The sequence below is a fragment of the Sphaeramia orbicularis genome, chromosome 3, assembly GCF_902148855.1.
Source record: "Sphaeramia orbicularis chromosome 3, fSphaOr1.1, whole genome shotgun sequence".
NCBI classification, from domain to species: Eukaryota; Metazoa; Chordata; class Actinopteri; order Kurtiformes; family Apogonidae; genus Sphaeramia; species Sphaeramia orbicularis.
The window spans coordinates 14160577-14187833 of NC_043959.1; the positions used below are offsets into that span (position 1 = coordinate 14160577).

Genomic DNA, 27257 nt, shown 5'->3' on the forward strand with positions numbered 1-27257 from the left:
AAAGGCGCACCCGGGTACCGGAGGGTTAATTAATGAAATTTAAACAAAAATGTGCAGGAGCTCCAACAAGTGCATGCTCACTCCATCGTAGTGATGTGACGTTCACAAACGAATCAAATCTTTTGAATGGCTCTTTGAAACGAACGATGGGAACCGAGTCTTTGTAAAGAGCCGTTCATTTTTATTTATTTATTTATTTATTTTTAAGGAGGGAGTGTCCGATTGCCTGTCAATTTAGCGTCACTGGGGAGGCATTGGCTTTATACACAGAATAGAAGTGAGAGAACTTCTAATGTTTTATCATTTTGATATTTACATTAGAGATATCAGGTATTTTGCAATGTTACTTGAAATATTTTATTTGCACTACAGTTTGTTGGGTATTTAAGTACTGTAATTGCAGTGATTAATCACTGTTGTGTTTTGTGCAATGTTTTCCGTATGTTTAGTCACATTTATTGTTCTTGTTTTGAGGAAAATAAAATGTTGTTTCATAAGAAAATGTTTTATTTTCTTCTTCATTTTTAGGCTACAGACTAGTCCACATAATGTACCGTGATGTATTTTGTCCAATTCCAGCATTTGCCTAATGTCACCTCTCATGTCATGTATTTAGCCCACACATTTGAACTAACTATTCTTTTTTACGTAAGATATTTACAGCTGCGCCAATTAAACACCTTTAAAATGTAATGTCAATCATCACATGTAGCCTATTTAGTCATTCAAACTTTGGTGTTTCAAAATACTGCAAAAAACATAAAAGAGCCAGTCTATTGAACGGCTCTTTTCAGTGAACGGCTCCTGATTGAACAGCTCCCTTCAAAGAGCCAACAGTCCCATCACTATTCCATCGCTCTTGCTACCACCCCATCATTTTTCAATTTGTGATAGTTTTTTTTCAATATATAGTTTAACTACAACGTACCATCCATGTTTGTAAGTCTTATACCATATTGTGACATTGGAGAAAGTTTCACAAGAATTCGGTTCAATGGTAATCATAGTCTCAAAGTAGTTTTTCACTTTGACTTTATGGAACATGTGATTCAAAGGGGTCACAACAGGATAGCCATTGCTCTGCCTATGGCTCTCACTCGGCATGCAACTTTACAAATTACAAAAATACAGAAAAAATAAACAAAAAGGCCAGTAAGCATTGCCATACACATATTAAGTCAAAACTAATACTAACACAACAACCCCGCTGAATTCTTGCACATAAAAATAACACATTTACAACAAAATACCCACTACCCATAATGCACTGTGGCAAACATGCCACAATATAAATGGTTAGAGATACCAATATAGTTCCTAAGGATCACTGATCGTCATATATGAGGACTGACTCTGGTCAAACATGAGGCTGACACACAGGTACTTTGGTAATATTTTTACTCACCAGGAATTCAGTTTCCTTTTAGCAGCAGTGGTTGTGCTATAAACGTCCTCATTTCAGCTCCACATGCAGTGGGCTGTGTTTGTCCTCATATTCCACCAGGTGTCAGCAGTGACTGTTGTTCAAGACATTGCACCGCTCTGACCCACTGCTGCTGATTTGGGTTCCTTCCCTTCACAGAAACAGAAAACCACACATATACCGAACGGAAACAAAGCACATGTGGTACTTTTAGCTGTCTTAATCAAATACCTTTACATAATTTAGGAATATTAATAATGATATGATGTAAAACAGTATGGTAAACAAACACTTCATCAAGCATAAAAAGACGATGTCATCAGACTGACCAACTGTAATTTAAATACGATAAAGTAAAAAGCATCAGATACTAAAGATAATGAACCCAGACACTGATCTGTGGAACCAGTCCGTAAACTAAACCTTCTGTTATTATTTTGCCAACTAGATGTGGCCACCTCACAGTCATCTATGCAGGACAAACCCTCTGATCACCAGGTTCTTCTGGCGTCCCTTCTGCTCTGGGATAGACGGTGATGAAGCTTCCAACAAATTCAGCTGTTTTTGATGTCACCTTGGTTAAGTTTTAGGTTGTCAGACTATCCACTGTCCTTGCATCATGATCTATTCAAACATTTGTCTCAGTTACCAGAAGTTTAGATCAAAAATGTGTTCCGTGAGGTCACAGTGACTATGACCTTCGACCTTTAGCTGTTAAATCCTTCCCAGTTTTTCCTGGAGTCTATGGGAATGGTTTTGGTAAATGTTCTGTTCCTGAGATACTGTGTTTTAAATGTTATGAAGACCGATCAACTATGACACACTGAATTATTGTTGTTGTTGTTGTTATGTCAGTAACAACACTGTCATTACTGATTTTGGTCCCAGACCTTGTTTGGAATAACATTGAGCTTTGTCTAACCCAGTGGTTCCAACCTTTTTTTTGCTCCATTTTAACATCACAAATTTCTGGCGACTCCAGACATTCAAAACTGTGCTTTTTTTTTTTTTTTTTTTGGCTAAAACTAATTTGTTTTTGATCATGTAATAGTTTTCTATACTCTGTTTCAAAGGCAGGTTAATTTTAAAGGACATTTAGTCTATATAATGTATATTATTGTGGACGGAGGCAGTAAATCCAGGTGTAGATTACTGCACAAAGTGAGAATTTTATTTTCCTTGGTCAGGATATGTACAGTCAGTCCAGCTTGGATTTACAAGGCTGACAATTAATACTGAACAAACAAGAACTCAAACTATGAATTATGAAAGAGCTGCAGCATCTGAAACTAACCACAATGAACATTTGACAGATAAACAGAACCACAGTGCTGCAGTTTTACGTACTGTGATTGTCTCTCTCAACTCACCATATATTTTTTATTAGTACATTTTTTTCTTATTTGCTTTTTATCAATTACTAGAAATTTCAGGCAACTCCATTTTAATTCCAGGCAACCCCACGTTGGGTCCCGACCCCAAGGTTGAAAAACACTAGTCTAATCATACAGACCAGAGTAAAATATTAAAACCTAGTAAAACACCTGACTGACCCTTGTCCTAGTTCCTTGTTAATTCACCCACAGGCTTTAAATTGTCAGTGAATCGGTAAACACTAGATGGATCTGCTTTCACTCACATTTTCTACATTATTGTCCCATAAGCAGCGCACAAACAAGAGGTTGTTGACAGAAAAGTAGGTTACATTCCTCCTCATCTTTCCCACCCCCTCCAATTCACATAAAAGTCTAATTTTGTATTTGTACTACAACAGGAAATGCAGTGAAAACCGTAGTGGCTTGGATCCGCCCCCGCCCACTGTTGCTTGGAAAGTGCACCACAGTATGGCTACAGAGGGGTTTGGACTCAGGAGGGGGGGGCGGGGGGGCAGCAACCTGATTCCACACCAGTGAAAGTGAGCCTGCGCAGTTGAAAACCACACTTTGACTATAGTTTTCAGTACCTTGACTTTGGCTTTTCTTTGACATATTTCTGCGTCTAAATGCGGCGTCTCCGTTTGTGAAAGCCTTCAACACTGATTACTGTTGTCCTTCATTCTTCTGGAAGTGGGTCAGTGTACTAAAAAGACCAAAAATGGACACAAGTTCTATTCGCACTAGACCTCTTTGTATTATTGAAAACAAAAAAGACAGATGTCTTGCAGATGTAATAATAACTCATGAATTTGCAGTGTTTCATTCTAATGCACAGGTGTCAAACATGTGGCCCGGGGGCCAAATCCGGCCCACCAAAGGGTCCAATCTGGCCCTCGGGATGAAGCTGTGAAATGCAAAAATTACACTAAGATGTTAATCCTTTTAGTTCAGGTTCCACATTCAGACCAATTCAATCTCCAGTGGGCAGGACCAGTCAAATACTATCATAATAACATATAAATAAGGACAACTCCAAATTTTTCTCTTTGTAAATGGAAATATTTTCAATATATATATTTACACTAAAACAAAGTATAATATCACAAAAAATTTGAATACCTGAACAAATATGAACAACCTGAAATGTTTTAAAAGAAGTACATATATTTTAACAAGACTCTGCCTGTGACTAAATGTTTTGTGTATTTTTTATATGATAATGAACATGTGTAAATGATAAACTGAGGCAGAATATTGTTAAAATTGCACTTATTTTTTCAGTTTGTTCATGTTACTCACATTGTTTTAAAGGATAGTTTGTCGATGTAAATGTTTTATAATGTAAATTAACTTTTTTCGCTCTTAAATGTAGAGAAAAGTTTGGAGTTGATATTATTTATGTATTATAATGTAATGTATAATGTAATGTATTATAATTTACTGGTTCGGCCCACTTCAGATCAAATTTAGCTGAATGTGGAACTGAACTAAAATGAGTCTGACACCCCTGTTTTAACGTATGGACTATTTTGGGGGTAGGAGAAAATAAAGGAAATTTAAAGCAAAAAAAAAACAAAACACTTGTGAACACACACTCATTCTACTTTATATATTTAACGTGGCTGAAACACCAACTAAACAACATTATTTAAATGTAGCTCAAATGTAAACCTGAACCAAAATTTGAAGGATTATGAACTACCTGAGTGTTTTCAGAAAATCTCCTAAAATAGTGAAATTCTTTTTGCTCCTAAATTGTATTAATGAGTAAAATAAATACAAGGAATGAGACACTGATGTATCAAATTTATTCAGATTATTTTTGCTAATTTTATTGATGATATTGATCATTTCTATTCATTTATTAAAATCATTATTTGTTTGTTTTTGCTCATTGCTTGCAGGAGGGAAAGCATATTGGTCAGTGCATCTGTTCATCTGTCTGTCTGTTCATCTGTCTGTCTGTCTGTCTGTCTGTCTGTTCATCTGTCTGTCTGTCTGTTCATCTGTCTGTCTGTCTGTCTGTCTGTCTGTCTGTCTGTCTGTTCATCTGTCTGTCTGTCTGTCTGTCTGTTCATCTGTCTGTCTGTCTGTTCATCTGTCTGTCTGTCTGTCTGTTCATCTGTCTGTTCATCTGTCTGTCTGTTTGCTCTATCGGTCACATTTCAAGCATTATTGATATCAAACCATGACCAAATGTTTGTCCATATTCTCTAGTCGACTTGATTAGTTTTTGTCAATATTAGGCCAAAGTACAGCTCAGATATAGGCCAACGTTGGGTCAGGTGCTTAATTTGCATATTCAGAAAATGGCTTCAGTCTTGAAAACTAAGACGGATGTCTACCAACTTTGTATTATCAACTTACAGGAAGTCACATATAACCTTTTATTTGGTACCAATTTTGTTGACCTTGGATGACCTAGAAAGGTCAAATGCAAGGTCCTGATTTTCAAGATACTCAGTTTTCACCCATAACTCTCTCAGTTTTGCAGATAGAGAAAAAAACACTATTACCACGTTATAAAGCACGAAAAAGTAGGAAATGACGTATTTTTTTGTTTTCCCGTATCATTTCCTGTTTCAAAGTTCTGGCAGAAAATATCGCTATTTTTGGCACTTTTTGGTAATTTCCATTCACTTATAACTTTGGAAGTGTTTAAGATGGAAGAATACGACTTCTACCACAATGTTCAGTTGGAACAGTAGGAGATAGTGTTCTTTGAATTTTCCTCGATCACTTCGGCTTTCTGAGTTAGAACGGTTGAAAGCTGTCATGTCATTTGTGTGTAAATAATTCACTAAATGGTTTCTATCTGTGAAATGATGCAGACATGGACAAACATAGTATTATCCACTAATCAGAACTCGCATATGGCCTTTCATTTGGTACCAATTTTGTTGACCTTTGATGACCTTGAAAGGTCAAATCAAGGTCATGATTTTCATAATACCCAATTTTTGACCATAACTCCCTCCATTTTGAAAATCTAGGCCAAAGTTCTCTTTCAAAGGCCTCCTCTTTGTTGGTTATTTTGCTTGTTTTTGTTAATTTTTTTTTTTTTTTTTTTTTTTTAATTTTGTTTATTGTTGTTCATTATTTAACTCATTTTATTATATGTTAATTTTGGTTCATTATTTGCTTCACTTTGATGGAATTTTGTTCATTTTGCTGATTTTGTGCTTATTTTAAACATCTGTTTCTCTAACTGATCACACCATCAAATGAAAATGAACAGAATTAGTTTTCTTCACTGAACTTTGTTTTCTTTTCTGCCTCCAGAGGAGGAAATGCCAAGTTATGTGAAATAAATCCAGAGGGGCCAAAATGTAATTGTGGATTTTATGATTAATGTTGTTTTGTGTTTCTATTTCAAAGTTGTTTTGGAGAAACGTGCACACGGGGAAAGGCATCATGGACATGGACATGGTCTGCCTTAGTGGGCCTCCATTTTGTTGGTTATTTTACTTGTTTTTGTTCATTTGTTTTTGCTTTTTTATTGTTTATTTTGTTCATTGTTGTTCATTATTTAACTCATTTTATTACATGTTCATTTTGGTTCATTATTTGATTCACTTTGATGGAATTGGGTTCATTTTGCTGATTTTGTGCTTATTTTAAATATCTTTTGCCATCATTTTCTGCATCAGGACGAGAAAACGCCAAGTTATGTGAAATAAATCTGAGGAAACAAAATGTAATTGTGGTTTTATGATTAGTGTTGTTTTGTGTTTTTATTTTCTAAGTTGTTTTGGAGGAACATGTGCACACGAGGAAGGGCATCATGGTCATGGACATGATATTTGAATAAGAGTTGACATTTTTTCTACACTAAAATAACATCTGCCTAAGTGGACCTGGTCTCGCTATTACTGAGTGACCAATCTTGTGATGTTATACCAATAGATGTCTACTGTCTGAGTCCAGTTTTAAAGCATTCTGGGATTGAACAGGGCTGTGTTATTCCAGATGGAGGGGGTGTGTGAGGATTTGGAGGCAGACAGCTCAGTGAAGCGGTGGTTTCCGAAGGCTGGGCGCTGCTGCTTCTCCAGGCGTTTGGTTTCTGCTTTTAGAAACTTGGCCGTCGGGGAAAAACACAGTCTCCCCCCCCTTTGCCAAAGCCACAAGCGAGTCACAGACATGGAGCGGCAGCAGCAGATGATGATGATGTTGTAGCAGTCGGCCTTCCTGTCTTGAGTAAACAGTGATTCAGACGGTTGAGGAGTGGGTGGCTGTGGTCTGATTCAGACTGGCAGCACCAGGCCTCTCCCAGACCCACCATAACAGGATATGGGCCCGAACCCACACTCAGGACACTTGCATCATGTTATTATTTCCCTCAGGTTTGTACCATTGGGTTGGCGTGGTAGTATTCCTACACAGTGTGGAGCATGTGAAGAGCAGGAGGAGCACTGGTTCTGGAAAACATATCTGTTTGTGGTGTTTTTGACCAAAGTGACAGTGAGGTTACTTTCCCTTCTCAACCAAGTCTTATATAACCCTAAATACGCAAGTCTGGAGAAGTGGCCATGGAGAACATTAGTAATTAGGATTCTGTGACTCAACAGATGGTACGGTGTATGAATTTACTCAAAACAGTTTATATGAGACTGGCCAAACATGTGTTCTCCAAACAGTCAAAGAACCTAAAAGTGGTTGAAACAATCAATTATAGAGTCAGAATCTAAACCAAATGAATGTAAAGTCAAAGTGGATAAAATCAAAAGTAATAGAATGACAGAAATGGTAATAACAATGGCCCAAACGTATACGAAACATGTCTTTTTCATTTATTTCATTGGTTTTGTGTTGTACTGATGGCAAGGTTATTATCGTTAATGAAAACTAACGAAATGACAAAAACCAGAATTGTAAAAACATTTTCGTTAACTGAAATAAATAAAAACTATAATTAAAAGAAAAAAAAAGATAACTAACTGAAACTGTATTGTGTGCTTACAAAACGAACTAAAATGGATAAAAATTATAGATAAAATTCCCTTCATTTTCGTTTTTGTCAATGTTGGATTGATATGAAATCAATTTATTTTGCACTAGCAATTTTAGCTAGCAGCACCATACGGTACTTCACGGTCCATCACTTCTTGTCACTTGCAGTTTCCAGTCGTCTTCTGGTCCCCACTCTACCTGGAAACATGGAGACTAAAGTTGGGAGAAAGCGGCAGAGTCCTGTCTGGGATTTATTTGAATACGACGGAGAAGAAGAGAAAAGATACGACAAAACTAAAATTAATACTAAAACTAAACTAAAACTAAGCATTTAGAAAAAAAAAAAGAAAATTAAGAAAAACTAGAAAACCTGCTCCACAAATTAATTAAAACTAAGTGAATTAGAGAGAAAAAAAAATGTCAAAACTAAATAAAACTAAACTGTAATGAAAAATCCAAAACTATTAGAACCTTGACTGGGAGCTGCTCATTTGTTGGTGATGGCAGTTGGTGTTGCACACAGTTTTCATAGTAGAAAAGGAACATACTGAAAACAGACCCTTGTCCCCTATATACAGAATAGTACTGACTGTTATCATGGATGTAGAAACAGAACCTTTCAAAACTGTGTTTTTTACACATTAATGTATTTTCCTTAACCGGGGGGTTCATTCACCAGAAGCCTTTCCAGTGACACTACAAGACTGTCATTAATGAAGAAGGAGGAAGAACTGGGACCATTTAGAAAAGGAATTACCAATTTGTTAGAAATGTTTGTGTTATATTATGTTTTTGTTTGTTCAAAAATAATAATATTTGAGCACTGAGACCCATTGGATCAAATATGATATAAAATTGAAATTCATACATGGAAATTGATATTTGAAAAAAAAAAAAAAGTTTTTTGGTTGTTCAGGAGGACCAATAAAGGCTCCAGTTTCAGAATTGGAATTTTCTGTCAATAATTTAATGGTTCAGGCTCTACAGGGTTAAAAGTTTAACATGTAGGTCTTAGATTTAGATGTGCTTGTGTGTTAAACTGACATGGATTAGTCAAGAGGGTATGCACGTGACGTCACCGCTAGTGGAAGTCACTGTGGTTCCGCCCACTGAGTGGCAGAAAGAGGGAGATGAGTGACAGCGTTGGCTTCAATACTGTCTAAACTGAAGAACAATATTGAATAAAAATGGGAAAGAGCTGTTGTGAGACTGATTGTATGAACAGGTTTGAAAAGCAGTCGGAGCTATCGTTTTACAGACACCGAAAGACAAAGACCAGAGAAGTAGATGGATCCACAAATCCAGGAAACCAAACCTAGATCTGTGGATCCTGTTTGGTATCAGCTAACATTCATTTATGCTGTATTTTTGGGTCAAATCATACATTAAATGACGTATTGTTTTGGCTAATGTTACTTCTTAGTAAAGCTCTTGGTTTCATGATCAGATCTTTCATGGTTTTTGTCTTCATTTTGTGATTCTGAACCTTGTGCTCCTACATGATTAGTAAACTAACTGAAACTGAGGCTAACCCAGTTTTTCAAATACGGGGGAACTGGAGAATAAAGCTACAAAGGAGTGTTAGAGCCACATAAGAAAATAAAAACACTGGTCACTACGAGTATAAAGTCATAAAATATTGATTTAAAACCCGTAATTTTATGAGAATAAAGTTGAATATAAAAAGAATCACAGTTTTATGAGAATAAAGTCGTAGTTATAAAAAACCTCATAATTTAACAAAAATGTCATTCGTTTATGAGATTAAAGTCGTCATATTCTGACAATAAAGCCATAATATTACAAGAATAATGTGTTAATTTAAAAACAGGTGGTATAAATCTTCTAATTTCCCAGAATCCAGTGGGGCCCTGCTGGTCTACAGCAGTAGTATCTGTGTTGTATAAAGTACTTGATCTGAACTAGACTCAGTAAATCTCCTCAGTCCCAGTAGATCCTGCATATATTCACTGGGGTCAGTCCACGGTCTACTGTAAATGCACTTTGGATCAGCTGGTTCTGGGCCCTAGTTTTGGACCCTGGTTGTCAGTGATGATGAAACCATGTATATTTGTTTCAGGTCAAAATAGCGCTGATCCCCTCCACCCTGGATGTCAGGATACTCCATTTCTGTCCACGTCAGTGTTCATGGACCACTTGTTCTTTGGTAGCTCGTACAGATCCATGTCCAGTCCAACTGTCCTTCATTTAATTTCATATTTCACATTTTCCCGCTCTGGCTGTGTTTACTGCTATACTCCGTCATGTTGAGCAGGTTGGTTTTTGACACTCAGTCTGACTTAGAGGGGCGTGGCCTGGGGGGGAGTGACGTATGTGCATGCCCTTTATCATCCTGGGTGCTATCTGTAATTTTTTTTGTCTGAAGATATGGTAAATATTACTCTAAAATGATGTGTTATTCACTGAGAAATTCAAACTGTTCTTGTATGTGGACAAATAGTACCGCCAGTGCACCTTAGTCTTCTACAAATTATGGGAAATTTTCTAAAAGTAGTTTTCAACTGTCCAACCCACCGAAACCACAGAACTTAAACCCCCAGGAACTCAGGAGGAGCCCTAACTGAAAGGTGTTTGCTTTGTCTTCCACAGAGAAGTCAGTGTATGTGCTGTTCCACTGATGTCGAAAACTAAGACAGTTGTGGCTTAGAAATAGACTTAATGCAAACTAATGTCAAACTTTTATGATAATGCTTTTAATTTATGCTTTTCCTTCTGTGCCTGAACTAAATAATCCTACACCTACGCATGTGCTGCAGGAGCAGCACCTGAAACACGTTCCATTTAAGCGTCTAATGCCATGTATGGGTTAAAGACTGTCTTGTTGTGTCTGCACTGTGGTATAATTTCCTCCGAGGCCACAAGGTTCCTTGCGGTGTAAACACAGACAGTAGGTGAAAGGCTGTTTTCACATCAGCTCCACAGGTGCAGCGTTAACCTCTTCAGGACTCCAGATGCCATGGCAGACCTTAAAGGACAGGGGTGTCAGACTCATTTTAGTTCAGTTCCACTTTTAGTCAAATTTGATCTCCAGGTGAACCAGTAAAAATAATAACAGTGAAAAAAGTCAAATTCTATTATGATCAGGCTTACATCTACAAAGTTTTCTTAAAAATCTGAATAACATGAACGACTTGAATTGTCGTAAGAAAAACAAGTGCAATTTTAACAATATTATGCCTCGGTTTATCAGTTTATCATTTACACATGAGCATTACAATCACACAAAACATTTAGTCACAGGCAGAATATTGGTAAAATTGCATTTACTTTTCTTAAGACATTTCTGTTTGTTCATATTTGTTCAGGTTCTTCATGTTTTTTGTAAAAGTATAGTTTGGTAATGTAAACATTTTCATGTAATTTTATTTTTTACACCTAAAAACACAAAAAGAGAATTAAGAATTGTCATTATTTATAGGTTATTGTGATAATATCTTACTGGTTCTGACCCACTTGAAATCTAATTGGACTGTATGAGTCTGTACCAAGGTTATTATCATTAACGAAAACTAATGAAACGACAAAAACTAGAACTGAAAAAACATTTTCATTAACTGAAATAAATAAGAACTATAATTAAAAGAAAAAATGATAACTACCTGAAACTGTATTGTGTGCTTACAAAACTTAACAAAACGTATTAAAAAATTATGGATAAAATTCCCTTCATTTTCGTCTTTGTCAATGTCAGATTGATACGAAATCGATTTATTTCCCTTGAGCAGTTTTAGCTGATGACACCATATGATATTTAACGGTCCGTCACTTGTGGTCACTTGTGGTTTCCAGTCGTCTTCTGGTCCCCACTCTACCTGGAAACATGGAGACTAAAGTTGGGAGAAAGCAGCAGAGTCCTGTCTGGGATTTATTTGAATACAATGGCGAGGAAGAGAAAAGATATAAAAAAAAAACCCAAAAAACTGAAACTAAACTAAAACTTAGCATTTAGAAAAAAAACGAAAACTAATAAAAACTAGCAAACCTGCTCTAAAAATGAATTAAAACTAACTGAATTACAGAAAAAAAGTCAAAACTAAACAAACTAAAATATAATAAAAAATCCAAAACTATTATAACCTTGGTCTGTACGTGGAACCTGAATTAAAATGATTTTGACACACTTCAGTGTAATTGTTGCATTTCATAAATTCATCCCAAGGGCCAGACTGGACTCTTTGGCAGGCCGGATTTGGCCCCCGGGCCGCATATTTGACACCTGTGTCTTAGAGGATCCCACTCCCAAACCAAGTCTCCAAAGCAATTGTGACTAAACGGTTTAATGGCACGAATGGCTGGTTTCATGGGCTCCTCTTAGACTGTAGTAAAAACATTAAAAATAGAAACAACTGGTAGGCTGTGGTGGAATGAGACTGAGGGGCAGCGTAGTTGTGGTAGAGGGAAAGGATGATTCCATCAAACATGCCCTGTCCTTGTTGTTGTTTTCCTGGGTGAAAACAGAAGGAAAAACGTTAAAAGAACGAATAGCTGAACCATGAGTGAGACAGAGCAAGGTTATTATCGTTAACAAAAACTAACGAAATGACGAAAACTAGAATTGTAAAAACATTTTCGTTAACTGAAATAAATAAAAACTATAATTAAAAGAAAAAAACAATAACTAACTGAAACTGTATTGTGTGCTTATAAAACTAACTAAAACGTACAAAAACAAGTGTTCAGAGAACACAAACCTCCGCCAAGCACCCCAAATGGTGTGCATGTGTGGATCGACTATTTCTTTTTAAATTCAACAGTTTCCAGGTTGTTCCATACAGCAGAAAAAGTTGAAGCTTGGTACCAGTCATGTGTATGTCAAATTATATTCAATTCCAATCAATATTTGTTGAGTTCTAATGAAAAATGTGTGGTAAATGGGATTTTCAATGTTAAACTGAAATGTCCACAGAGTCCACATTCCACAGTGGATGTGGACAATTTTGTACCAGATACAAGATATTGTTCTAAGCTACAGGTGGATCAAATTGGAGGCTAATCGGAGTCGTTTTGAATTTTTTATGAATTTATGAAAATTGCTCAATGTTGAGAGATAGGAAAATTGTAGATTTTGTGACCTTGCTGTGACCTTGAACTTTGGCCTACTTGGCCCAAAATTTAACGGGTCGGTCCCAGGGCCTAGGCCTACCTGTGGGTACAATTTGGTAAAGATGGTTGGGATAGTTTTCCCATCAAGTTGCTAACAAACAAACACGCAAACAAACAAATATACAAAGCAAAGTGATCGCAATACCTCCTGGCGGAGGTAATTATGGATAAAATTCCCTGTTTTCATCTTTGTCAGTGTTGGATTGATATGAAATTGATTTATTTCCCCTAGCAATTTTAGCTGATGACACCATATGATATTTAACGGTCCGTCACTTGTGGTTTCCAGTCGTCTTCTGGTCCCCACTCTACCTGGAAACATGGAGACTAAAGTGTGGAGAAAACAGCAGAGTCCTGTCTGGGATTTATTTGAATACGACAGCGAAGAAGAAAAAAGATACGACAAAACTGAAATTAATACTAAAACTAAACTAAAACTGAGAATTTAGAAAAAAACGAAAACTAATAAAAACTAGCAAACCTGCTCTAAAAATGAATTAAAACTAATTGAAGTAGAGAAAAAAAAAGTCAAAACTAAATAAAACTAAACTAGAATAAAAAATCCAAAACTATTGAAAACTTGAGATGAAGGTATTGTTTTCTGAGAGACAAGTGTACACCAAGGTTATTATCATTAACAAAAACTAATGAAATGATGAAAACTAAAATTGTAAAAACATTTTCGTTAACGGAAATAAATAAAAACTATAATTAAAAGAAAAAAAACAATAACTAACTGAAACTGTATTGTGTGCTTACAAAACTAACTAAAACAGATAAAAATTATAGATAAAATTCCCTTCATTTTCATCTTTGTCAGTTTTGGACTGATACGAAATCGATTTATTTCGCTCTAGCAATTTTAGCTAGCAGCACCATATGGTACTTCACGGTCCGTCACTTCTTGTCACTTGTCATTTATAGTCGTCTTCTGGTCCCCACTCTACCTGGAAACATGGAGACTAAAGTTGGGAGAAAGCAGCAGAGTCCTGTCTGGGATTTATTTGAATTTGACGGTGAAGAAGAAAAAAGATATAAAAAAACTAAAACTAAACTAAAACTAAGCATTTAGAAAATAATGAAAACTAACAAAAACAAGCATACCTGCTCTAAAAACGAATTAAAATGAACTGAATTAGAGAAAAAAAAAAAAAAAGTCCAAACTAACTAAAACTAAACTATAATGAAAAATCTGAAACTCTTCTAACCTTGGTGTCCAGAGCCACTCCACAGATTGACAGTTACTGGTGTTGTGTGGATCGTTAGTGGTTGCAGAGCCGTGTCCTGTCTGACCTGTGTGAGGTGTGGATGTGATAATCCAAACCTTTAACCGTAGGCAGTCAGAGGTCTGAAGGGAGGATTTATAGTGTTGTTTGTACGCTCTATTTGAGTCGACCACAGCAGACGACTGCTTCCTCTGCTTTGTGGATCCACTGTGGAGAGGTAGATGGAGAAAAAGATGGGTGCAGGACGGACAGACAGACAGACAGACGAACACAAACACACAAACAAGATCCAGTCCAATCCAGTCCTGCAGCCCTCAGAACCTCTTATGAGGTGGTTGGTGCACTTTAGAAAACTGCCGGGTTTGTTGTAGTCTCGTGGCAGCGTCGGCGTCAAAATATGCTCTCTTTGTCACCACACTGCTATCCATGCATGCAGCGTCGCATCTGAGAGCAAGAGGTTCACGGTCATAGAGTTTTCAGGATCCAGGTCTGAGAGATAGGGTTTGATTCATGAGCTACAATACAGGACAGCATGGTGGCGCTGCAGTGTGCATGTGTAACCAATGTTCTGTTGTTCAGTGTTCACTATTGTTATTTTTTCATCACCTTACCTGCATTATGTTGTATTTTAGATAGATAGATAGATAGATAGATAGATAGATAGATAGATAGATAGATAGATAGATAGATAGATAGATAGATAGATAGATAGATAGATAGATAGATAGATAGATAGACTAAAAAAAAAAAACTCGTAAAAAAAAACCGGTAATATTCCAGCAGAAGGTGCTGAAAAAATACTGTTGAATAACGGAAAATAACCATCTCATAAAAATACGGTAATTTTCCATAATTAAAATATAGTTTTTTACCCTAACTTTACATGAGATTTTGCTTTTTTTTTGTCTTTACTTTTTAATGTTTAATAAAGAATATTTACATGTATTAAAACAATCAAATTACATATCTATTTCTATCTATCTATCTGTCTATCTATCTATCTATCTATCTATCTATCCATCTATCTATCTATCTATCTATCTATCTATCTATCTATCTAACTATATATATATATATATATATATATATATATATATATATATATATATATATATATATATATATATATATATATATGAACAGGGTGGGGAAGCAAATTTTTTTTTTTTTTTTTGACCCGCCACCACCACCCCTCTTCGGGGACAACTTTATTATTTATTACAGTTTATACTTAACAAGTGACCAGTAACAATTTCAAGATTATGCTTCCATTGACCAGCATTCCTTGCTAGTATATATGTACATAGAGGGAGGGATTCATATAAACAAAAGTGCACAAGGACGAGACTTGACAAAATGGCAGATTGACACACGACAGTGGGACAGAACGAACATAAGACAAGACAGTGGGACCGAGTAGACATCAGACAAGACAGTAGGATGGGACAAACATAAGACGGGACAGTGACACAGGACAGACATAAGACAAGATAAATGGACAGACAAAGTAAGTGGTCACTCTTATTGACGTTACTGTCGATCAGATGTATTGCATTGTTGTAAGTGTGGTGTGTGTGTGTGTGTATATTAATGTTAATGATGAGTGGGGGTGAGGTGTGGAGGTTAAATGCTGAGATAGAAAGTGGGTGTTGGGGGGGGTTATAGGGGCAAGGGGGTATGTGTTGTGTTCTGCTGATATATGCAGTTTTCGGTTATGTTTGCTTTAAGAAAGTTATGAATGGGTTCCAGTTGTTCTCAAAGGCTGGGAAACAAAATTTACAATATTTTGAGGCAGGGATTGAAAGACAGTGTATGACCAGTTAGTTTATTGAAAGTCATGAGAATTTAAATCTTCAAATCATATTTTACTGCATTTCTAACGGTCTTGTTGTCTACCTCAAGTTCAATTGCCATTTTTCTCATGGATTTAGTTGGATCCTTTAGGATTTTGGATTTGAGAGCTTTAATAAAAGCTTCGGTACGTTTTTTGCTGCTTCCTCCACTTCCAGACTTTCTTGTAATAGTTTTGCTCATAGTCATTCTCTTCTTTCCATTATAAACAGTCTTTATGGACACTCCAACTATTTTTGAAATCTCCTTTGGTGTGACGAGTGCATTCAGCAAATCACACACTCTTTGACGTTTGCTTTCCTGATTACTCATATGGGCAAAAGTTTCCGAAAAGGTATGGATAATAGTGTTAGGTATGATTATGACATCAATATATGTTTGGTTTCAAAACAATTGACGTAGTGCCTGCTGAGAAAAAACAACTAAATGTTCATTGTAAATTTTGCTTCCCCACCCTGAATGTATATATCTATATCTATATGTATGTATGTATGTATATATATATATATATATATATATATATATATATATATATATATATATATATATAGATATATATATATATATATATATATAGATATATATATAGATATATATATAGATATAGATATATATAATTTTCAATGAGACTAAGTTGTCCAATCCACTGATAGAAACTGTATTTGGACAGTTTATCAGTGCTTATACATGTTATACATTCACAGAAATACATTTATTCAACATTTTTGTTGTGAAACCGCCCATAATTACACAAGATATTTGTCAATTAACAAACATGTCTTGTTAAACTCACAGAACAATTACTTCTTTTACGATTAATTATCAGTAATTTTATCTCGTTTTGCTATTATTATTATTATTTTTTTTTTTTTTACAGTATTAAAGTTTAAATTAACAGTTTAATCTCATAAATAGAAAAGAAATATTTGTGAAATTATGATACATTTGCAAATATATTTTAACTGTATTTTTCTGTGAAAACAGAAAAAAATTTCTTTTAAAAAAACTGACATTTTTTCACAGTTACAGTTTTTTCATGTTATTTTACATTTGACATGTAAAATCACAGTCTGTTTTTGTCATTTCATTGATATTTTCCTGTATCTTAAAAATACAGGAAAAATCTGTAAAATAAACAGATTCTGTTAAATTACAGATTTTTTTTTTTACAGTGTAGATAGATAGATAGATAGATAGATAGATAGATAGATAGATAGATAGATAGATAGATAGATAGATAGATAGATAGATAGATAGATAGATAGATAGATAGATAGATAGATATGGATACCTTTCGACCCTTAAACTGAATTGACCCTCTGGTCTGGTTTTATTCTTACACTGTTTCACACTCGTCCACAGTCTTTGTCTAACATGTTTTACGGTAGATATTTACAGGTGGTGGTGTTTTGTAGTTGTTTCCATCTACTGCTGTATTTATGTTTGTTTTATTTGGTGAACATTAGTGTCGTCATCACTCCACAGATAATTATTCACTAAATGAATGTCTACACATATGTGCATTTACCCTTTTATTAATGTGACAACTTCTCCACCTCTTCCAAAAAAACTTGATTGTAAACCTGTGTGAAAGTTATTTCGTATGGAAGAACAGAAAAAAGATCCATCATACTGAAACTCTTTAAGGTGCACCCAAATTAAGAATTATAAACAGTTGTTTTTTTCCTAACAAATGAACATAATAATATAACTGGTTGATCAAACCTTTGTTTTGTAAATATTGTAAATATTTCTTTGGCCAATACTGTCACATCTGCTACCAGACATTAGTCTGGTTTTGTCTGTCTTGTGTGTTTTGTCTGTCATTTCCTGTTTTATTTTGTTAAGTTTCCCCCATGTGTCGTGTCTGGTGTCTTTACTTCCCTTCCTTGATTGTTTCACCTGCTCCTGATTACCTGTCTCCGCCCTGATTTTTTTTTCCACCTGTGTCTCATTGTCTTGCCTCCCTCTTGTGTATGTAAGCCCTGTGTCTTACCCTGTCCTGTGCCAGTTCGTATCGCCTTGTGTGTTACGTACCAGCGTTTTTGGATCCTGTTTGTCTGTGCCTGTTTTTTGACCCGGATTGTTTTTCAAGATGTCTGCCTTTTTCCTGACCCGTCTGTGCCTCTGCAACTGTTGACTCTACGTGTGTCCGACCTTTCTGCCTGTTTTGCTGGTACGTGAGCTAGTCTGTCCCTCATGTTCTGTTGCCTATCCATTTGCCTTACCGTGTATGACCTGGTCTGTTTACTGACATCCCTCTGCTCTCACCTAGTTGGATACCCGACGTGTTTTTTCAGTCCGGGCTGTGAGGGTCTGTCTCTGGTCCACTTCACAAACCCCATGAAGAACCCTGAACTCTGACCTCAAGAATCCGTATACAATCACTATCCAAGACTTGTCAGTTAAACCTGTGTTTAATAAACACTGTAAACTTTTACGTCTGCTTCCGGGTCTTGCATTTGGGTTCAGTCACCGTACTGAGATCATTACAAATACATGGTACCACTTTTACTTGCAACTCATGTCTCCTGGTTTCATTGCATTCTGTGCATCAGTTTAATCATTCCCCTGTGCTAGCTGATCCTGGAAAGCTTCTGAATTTTCTTAACATCCATTACTAAACTAGCATATAGCAAAGCCACTTGGTTATGCTAATCATCAAATCTTAATGATAAAGCACTTGCAACAAAAACAGGTTCACCCTGGATGTGTGACTGTAGAGATATACTTTATAAATTACAGCTTCCTTTTATTCATAAATTGAAAACAGCATGCACATGTGAAATACTTTATAAAGACAGACCAATACTTTCAGGCAGTTGGTAGTTTTCTGTCATCAGTGAAATGAGGTTTTTATACATGATTCACTGTGCATTAAAATGTTTTTGAAACACTGCAAATGCTAATTTGAATGCTATTTGCGGGTAGATAGTCTCAAGTACTATAAACTAAAGGAAAAGGTATAATTATACAAATGTCCGGGTCAAAAAAGAAAAAAAAAGTTGCGCTGCCAAGCCCTAGTGCAGAGCTAGAACAGTCTTCCTTTTTTTCTCTAAAGGGGCCTTGGCAGCAGCTGTCAAGGTTATGCAACTGCTTATCTCACACATCCACGTCTAGACTAATGGGCCTGCATGCTTCATAGAGTAGCACCGGCTTTAAAATGAGTTAGCTGCCCTTTGACGAAGTTTTCACCATCGCACTCTGATGCAAATTATGAGCTACTGCTGCTGAGCCACATGAATACCTGGTTCAGAGAATGGAAGCATGTGAGAAGTGTGAAAGAAAAGGCTGGAAAATGTGCAAAAATAAACAGATACAAAACCCTTTTTGTACTTATCCAGTCCTGAATACAGAGGTGTACACAAGGCATGAAGTAATTTGCTGCTTGTGTAGACAGAAATGAAGGCAGTCTGCAGCAAATCATCTCTGTTCCATGAAGCTCTCACTCATTCATAATAACAGTTCATAATCATTTGAACTGCAGGTTTATGTGAGGTGTTGTTTTCATACTGTACCTGTACCTTATAGGTGTTTTTTACGTTTAAAAACCAGTGAAGAAGTATAATTTGTATACTTAAAGTCCAAGGAATGAGCCGCTGTTTGAGCCACGGCTTACATTTTCAGGTAATAATCTCTGACCACAGCGGCAGAGCTGGAAGGACAGATGTAAACGCTGAATGTGGGCTCAGAAATGTTCCACAGAGGAGTCATTTAAGGACAAAGCTGGAGAAATATGACAAAGCTGCACATTTTCCACTATTCAGTGTGCTGTACACCTTAATAACACATTCTAAGACCAGTGTTTCCTTTGTGCTTGTCTACGTGTGCGCACTGAGAAGTCAGTAAATGTAACCCACGAGAGCCGCTGTAAAAATAACACATGCTTTTCTTCGCTGTCCATTTGTCCTGCAAGCAGCGTAATATCAATATTTGAAGATTTTCTTTGAGCCCAGAATGACACATTCAGCAGTGAAAAGCAGGAATAAAAATAACAGCGGAAAGACAACAGTCGACATAAAACTGCCAGACATGCTGTATAGGTTTAATGTCCAGACCATGTGAAGAAAATGCAAGCAGAGTTATGAAAGACAGCGAGAAAAAAAACGTATGTAGGCCACGTTTTTTCAGCATGTGTGTGACCTACTTTTAGAGATGTGCATAGTAACGTACATACTGTATCATGTGCTCCTACAGTAGAATGAAGAAAGGACAACGTGTAACTGATTTCACCCTTACAGAGGCATGACACACCCATGACTCTGATCCAGACACTGAATTTAGATCCAGTGTGTTTCCATTTCAGAAAAAAATTTTAACACAGAGGTTTATGATTAATACATAAGGCTTACTGCTGCATAATATGGTAACATTCACTTAATTGCATGTGCAGGAAAAACCATAACTTAGTTTTCACTCTCAGAACACAGAGTCTTGCATAATGTATTTATTTCAATATATTTTCATGTCTCAACAGCCTAATAAAAGTGTCTCAATGCTCAAGGTCCTTGACTACAATTTCATATGGAACTCCTAATACACTATTTCATATTTTTACATAAAATCACAGTTTTAAAAAAATGGTGTTGTGTTTTCTTCTCCTCAATCCAGAAGGTGGTCTGCACAGAAACTCTTGTCCTCACAAACTAGTACACGATGATCCAGCGCTGTACAAAATTAACCCTTTCATGACCAAAATGATGCAGGTTTATTCAGTTGTGCATGTATAGGGAAACCATGCAAAAAAAGACTACACCACAGCTCCATATGAGTATCATGATTTGGTCTGGTGTTTAAGCCTAATTATTTTTAAATAATTTAAATAAACATGTTTTAGAAACAACAGAAAGAGGGGAAAAAGGTTGTTGTGAAAACCTATAGTTAACATGAGAAAACATCCACTATTTATGGAGAAAAAGCAGGATAATTACTTAAATCTGTGCAATCATAGTAATTAAGGTGTTTATTCCATCTGTTCAACGTCCTGAGACCAAGGAAAGTACAAGTTTTGGCTTTTTTTTTAAATTAAATAATTACCTACACTGGAAACATCATGATGCAACATTTTCAGATGCATTTTTTGAACATTTTTATGGAATATTCTGTGGTGGACAGTTTTTCTTTTTTTGTATAAAGCTGTGAAACTCTTGTCCACAAACATGGACAGAAAACCCATGGCTGGGTCTGAGGAGGTTAAGGTTCCTTAAATTGTCTGTGAAAGGACAAATACATGAGATGCAACAGCAGGTCAATCGAACATGACATAACTGTTACATTATATTAAAAGAAAAGTTTATTTTTGACATAAATATGCATTTTACTCTTAATTTAGATGTACACAGACATGTTCAGCTTTGTCTCCTGTACATAAAGTACTAATATTTCTCATTATCTTCTCATTAAATTCCCCTGAGTCCACCTTATCCTTTGGTAGGCTGTCTCAGTTGTTGCAGTTAATGACTGGAAATTATTTAAAATAGACTGATTGCAGATTCTTTTCAGACAAAATCATGTTGATTTGTTCCTGTTTGTCTTCCCTCCTCTTCTCGTTTTCTGTCACCTGCCAGACAGGCATGAGTAAATGAGAAACTACTCTTAACGTCTTACATTTTGTGCATTGCTACCACCATCAGCCATCCTGGGTTTCCAATTAATCAAAACATTTGTTGCAATTCTAGATAGTATACGGTTATAGTATTATGAATTTACAGATATTATGGTCAAAACCTGTATCATAAGTTCCCCCAAAATAGAGTTCAACTGTTTACAAATCTGGACACTATGCATTTATTTTTCTTCATTAGCCTCCTAAGACCCAGGAAATGTCAGCAACGGACAAGCTTTTTTAAAAAAATTATTAAATAAGTGCCTATAATGGAAACATCATGATGCAACAGTTTTTTCCAGATGCAGTTTTTAAAATTTTTTGGAATGTCCTTTGTGGTGGACAGTTTTTTTTGTGTAAAGTTGTGAAGCTCTTGTCCACAAATGTGGTCAGAAAACCCATGGCTGGGTCTGAGGAGGTTATACAACTCTGAAATTCAGCACATGGGTTTAAAAACCTAACATCGCAACTTAAATCATATGTTGCACAAACTGTATGAACTCACTATCTACATTTAATTGGAACTCACAAAAATGTAAACACAAGTGTGTCTGAATTTAGATAAGTGTTTCATTTGAAACTGATCACGAGGTTCAAGTTCACTTATCGCACACACCAACTGTCGCCTGGGGCCAGATAGTGCACGAGTGTACTAAGTGTACCCAACGCGGCCAGTGCGCAGATAAAGCGCCACTAGGCTAAATGTGCTGTGTTTTGCCTGTTGTGAGCAGTTACATTGCGTAGGTCATGACTTTGCTTCCAGTGTGTACAAGCTGGACTTCCTAAAATAATCACAAGAACACCGAGTCCACATGAGGATCATTTATTGACAAATGCAACCAAGTGTAAGCATCCTCTCAACAAATCCATCAACTCTCTCGGAGTGTAGGCTGAAACATAGCAATAAATATGGTCGATATAAAAATGTCAGCATTTTATGCCGTTTGTTAAACATTTACAAAAAAATCGTAGCAGTCAGCTAAATGAGCTGCCAGGTAAAAACTTAAGGCAAGGCGGTCTTTTTCTTGCAGGCGGTGTATATGCTCTTTTAGCCGATCACAAGACCTGGAACACAGAAAAAGGCTTTATGAAGAAGTTGCATGTAAACAGTGGGAGAACATTCACCATGATTTCAGATTATATTTGTACCTTTGTTTGTTAAAGAGATTTCTGGATGTTATTGAGGATGTTGCCATAGACAAAGTTGAACAGCTGTTCCTTTGACTTGGTTCCATCTAGCTGCACTGTAGTAACAAATATACACAGAGTTAATAAAACAACTCATTTGTAAACGAGAAGGGATCAATGCATAAACAAAAAAAAGAAAGTACTAACCGACATCAACTCCAGATCCCTCCATGATGTTTTTGTGTTTCAGGTACATGGGCCAGACGTGGCCATCAAACAGGCCGGGGGGATCTGGCACCGCGTAGTTCCTGGAGCTACAAGAGGAAAACATACCAACAACATGAGTGATAAGACATCACACCAGGCGACAAGCACATGTTGAGAATGACAGGATTCCTGAAGCACTTACCACCTCCTCTTTTTGCATTCTTCATATGGGATGGAAATGAAGTAACGCTGGTTCAACACGTCGATCAAAGGTCTGCAAGTAGTAACGGCAAATAAATAATCCAGCCCCATTTCTACTGTAATGTAGTCTCAAATGTACTGTAATTAGTAGCCGTTCTTACCCATAGGTGTAAAGCAGGAATCCTTCCACAATAAGAATGTGGGTTTCCTCCTCCTTTTGGTCAGACTGTGGAAGGATCTCATTATCCAGGGTGTTATTAACGCCATGTGACTTCTCAAACTTCACCGGGTTCTCCAACCACGCATAAATGGTACTCATCATCGCATCCATGTCCAAAGCTGTGATGACTGATGGAGGTTAACAAAAAAAAGTGGAGGGGAGGGAGAGTAGGAAAAGTGTAGAAAATTGTAAAAAATATAAATGAGAAACATGTTTGGCATTCAAGTCAAGTTATATACACATAACATGCAGATTACAACAGTCACCACACTGCAGCACTGAACACACAGAGCTGGGAGTCTCAATAAATGTAAATCAAAACAACTATTATAATAATAATAAAAGGCTTAATCAAAATATACATAAGCAAAATTAGGTAAAACAACAATATACTGAAATATATGGCAGTACTTTAACCAAGAATGTAAATAAAGACATAGGACATATGGGTCACTATTTGTCTTGATCACCCAGCCACACACACACATACCCTTCCATTGAAAACCCATGCTTACCATCGTACTGCTTAAAGCCATCTTCATCAACTTCAATCTGATCTTGGGGCTGAAACATACATGGATGAGATGTACCCAGGTACATTCCACTAGAGTGGCTACATGGAAGGCTCTGATGGTGCTCTTACACACTTGCTTAGTATAGATATATAAATATATATCTAATAACACAAACATCAATGTGTTGCACCCCGCTAACCTGCGTTACTGAGAGTAACCCTTCTTAAATTTACAGCTATACTTCTGCAGTGGCTATGGGGACTCACCTTGAAGAAGTCATCCTGATGGACAACACAACAGTTGGGCAGGTTCTTTATCAGTCTGTTAGTGAGGGTGGTTTTCCCTCCGTTGGTTACGCTGCAAGGAAAAACAGTATATAGGTCAGGATTACTCAGATCACAAGTTGGAAAGCTGCAAAGTCAGTGATTAGACTTTGTATTAAAACTGTATCAGGTGGCTAGGTTTGGCATTTACGTGGTCAAGCCATTTGTTTATTTACATTTACCATCTGTACAAAATCACCCAACAACAGTCACAATCACAGCCGTTAACACGGGCTACATACACGTGTTTAAGTAGCTTTTTGTCGTTCTTACACTCCTACAGGATGCTAACAAGGGTGGGTCATGCGGTACTTTCCTATTGCACTCCAATAGCCGCTAGCTTCGTCGTACCGCCGTGTAAATAACAAAGATGCTTAAACACATGCTTCAATTATAAAATGGACACGTAGAGATTTGAGAGAACAAATAGACATCGACAGCAGCCCAAGAGGAGGGCAGACTAAAAAAGCGGATGTCATGACCGCCCTCCCCACGTGTGTCGGGGCCTAGCATGAAGCTAAGTTAGCAGCTAGCTTAGCTCATTCATCCGGCTAACACTCACCCGCCGATGCCGATGATGTACTTCATGTTTCCGTGGGGGTGCGCGAGAGCTCGTTAACAAAAGTCGTCAGAAGATGAAAACGTCAAAAAAGCGAATTCAGTGACTCAGTGATCAGACGGGAAGAAAACTTAAAAGAGAAGGTTGCAGCAGGAAACGTCAACTACTTATTTCCTCCATGGTACTTGGTTTAAGGGAAGGTAAGAGCAGAGACGAGGTGTCACTCGAACACGGACTTCCACCAGAGAGACCCGGGAGCGCGCGGCTACTACTAGACATACGATAAAACGGACCCCTGATTGGCTATTTAAACACTTTGCGTCTCGTGGTACATGTACAAGCAGCCAATCACAACGGAGTGTTACCGCAATCCCGCCCACTCTGCTTCCTTCCTCACACTCCGCCTTTCAGCCATGATGTAATCTACATTTTAGGGAGAGGATGTAAAAAAAAAACAAAAAAAACTCGTTTTTCTATACCATGAGAGTTATTTTTAAAACACATCTACATACATTAACTGAATAAATGTGAGTAAAGGCTTATCTACAGGTACACTTTTCACTGAATAATACTATAAGTCAGGGGTCTCAAACATGCAGCCAATGGGATTAATTTAAAAAGTGTAAAAATTCCAGTCAAGGCTGTTGAACTGATTTTAGTCCAGGTTCCACATACAGAACAATATGATCTACAGTCAAATAATAACATAAAAACCTACAAAAAATAATGACTCCATATTTTCTTCTCAGTTTGATGTGAGAAAAAAAAAAAAAAATAAATTAATTAATTAAAAAATTACACTATACCTATAAATAATGACAACTTCAAATTTTTTGTCTTTGTTTTAGTGCAAAAAATAACATTAAATTATGAAAATATTTATTTTTACAAACTACCCTGTAACAATAAAATGTGAATAACCTGAACAAATAGGAACAAACTGAAATATCTAAAGAAAATTCAGCACAATTTTAACTATTTTCTCCCTGTTCCTCAGTGTTTAGTGTCTTTGCAGTTCTGATCCATAATGCACATGGAGAAATGATAAGTTGAGGCAGAATATTGTTGAAATTTCACTTATTTTTCATAAGAAATTTCAGTTTTTTCAGGTTATTCACATCTTTTTTTGTTTGGATAGTTTATAAAAGTAAGTATTTTCATAATTTACTGTTTTTTTTCTGCACTAAAACAAAGACAAAAATTGGGACTTGTCATTATTTATAGGTTTTTATGCTGTTATTTTACTGGTCCAGCCCACTGGAGGTCAAATCGGGCTGAATGTGGAACCTGAAAGAAAATGAGTTTGAGACTCCTGATTTAAACCATGGTGATAATTATGATGATAACAATAACTAGGACAAGAACTGAGTAAACTGAGCAAAAAAATCATTGAAAATAAAATAAAACAAGAAAAGCACTCGGAGAGCGCAGACCTCCACCAAGGCAGATCAGTGTCTGCTGCCACCGATCACCACCAAAATTTAATCATTTGTTCCTTGTGCCAGTATCAACACTTCCTGAAATTTTCATCCAAATCCGTCCATAACTTTTTGAGTTATTTTGCACACAGCCAGACAGCCAGACAGACAGCCAGACAGACAGACAGACAGACAGAGAGACAGACAGACAGACAGACAGACAGACAGACAGACAGAGAGACAGACAGACAGAGAGACAGACAGACAGACAGACAGACAGACAAACCAACGCTGGCAAAAAACATGACCTCCTTGGCGGAGGTAATAAATGAGACCCATTAAATGAGAAATATAAGAAAAGAAAACATGAACAGAATATCATAAACAACAACAGCACAAATAACACCAGCAACAAATCCACACAACAGACCGAGTGCATCAGAGTAAAGCAAAGAGAATTAGACAAAGAAACTGAGGTGCACTCAGTTTCTGCTTATTTTTTTGTATTTACAGATATGGGCTTCTCATACTCACAGTACATATACAGTATAAGGCAGGGGTCTCAAACATGCATCCTGGGGCCCAAATGTGGCCCCACCAAAGGTTCCGATCCGGCCCGTGGGATGAATTTGTGAAGAGCAAAAATTCCACAGTCAATGCTGTGGAACTCATTTTAGTTCAGGTTCAATATGATCTCAAGTAAAATAATAATAATAACCTGCAAGAAATAATGACTCCATAATTTCTTCTTGGTTTGATGTGAAAAAAATATTACATTATGTCTATAAATAATGACAACTTCAAATTTTTGTTTTTGTTTTAGTGCAAAAAATAACATTAAATTATGAAAATATTTACATTTACAAACTATCCCATAACAATAAAATGTGAATAACCTGAACAAATATGAACAACTTGAAATGTCTAAAGAAAATTAAGCATAATTTGAACTATTGTCTGCCTGTTACTCAGTGTTTAGTGTCTTTGTAGATTCGATCCATAATTCACGTGTAGAAATGATAAGTTGAGGCAGAATATTATTAAAATTGCACTTATTTTTCTTAAGAAATTTCAGTTTTTTCAGGTTATTCACATCTTTTTTGTTTGCATAGTTTTTAAAAGTAAGTATTT

The 27257-nt window shown here is 36.4% G+C and overlaps 1 protein-coding gene across 2 annotated transcripts; it reads right to left on the reverse strand.

Annotated features, from left to right (window-relative positions):
- Window positions 1–22362: 22362 nt before the first annotated feature.
- On the reverse strand, window positions 22363–24989 carry mibp2 (muscle-specific beta 1 integrin binding protein 2). Of its 2 annotated transcripts, XM_030131139.1 has the most exons (8): window positions 24712–24988; window positions 24093–24183; window positions 23827–23875; window positions 23253–23439; window positions 23093–23164; window positions 22891–22997; window positions 22705–22799; window positions 22363–22620 (listed from the first exon to the last, which is right to left on the reverse strand). In XM_030131139.1, exons 1-7 carry the CDS (start codon window positions 24735–24737, stop codon window positions 22714–22716), a joined length of 618 nt encoding a protein of 205 aa, XP_029986999.1. In that variant the 5' UTR covers window positions 24738–24988; the 3' UTR covers window positions 22363–22620; window positions 22705–22713. The 2 variants fall into 2 exon arrangements, with proteins under 2 accessions (XP_029986999.1, XP_029987000.1); XM_030131140.1 differs by lacking the exon at window positions 23827–23875 and having other exon boundaries at window positions 24712–24989.
- Between the last annotated feature and the right edge of the window lie 2268 nt (window positions 24990–27257).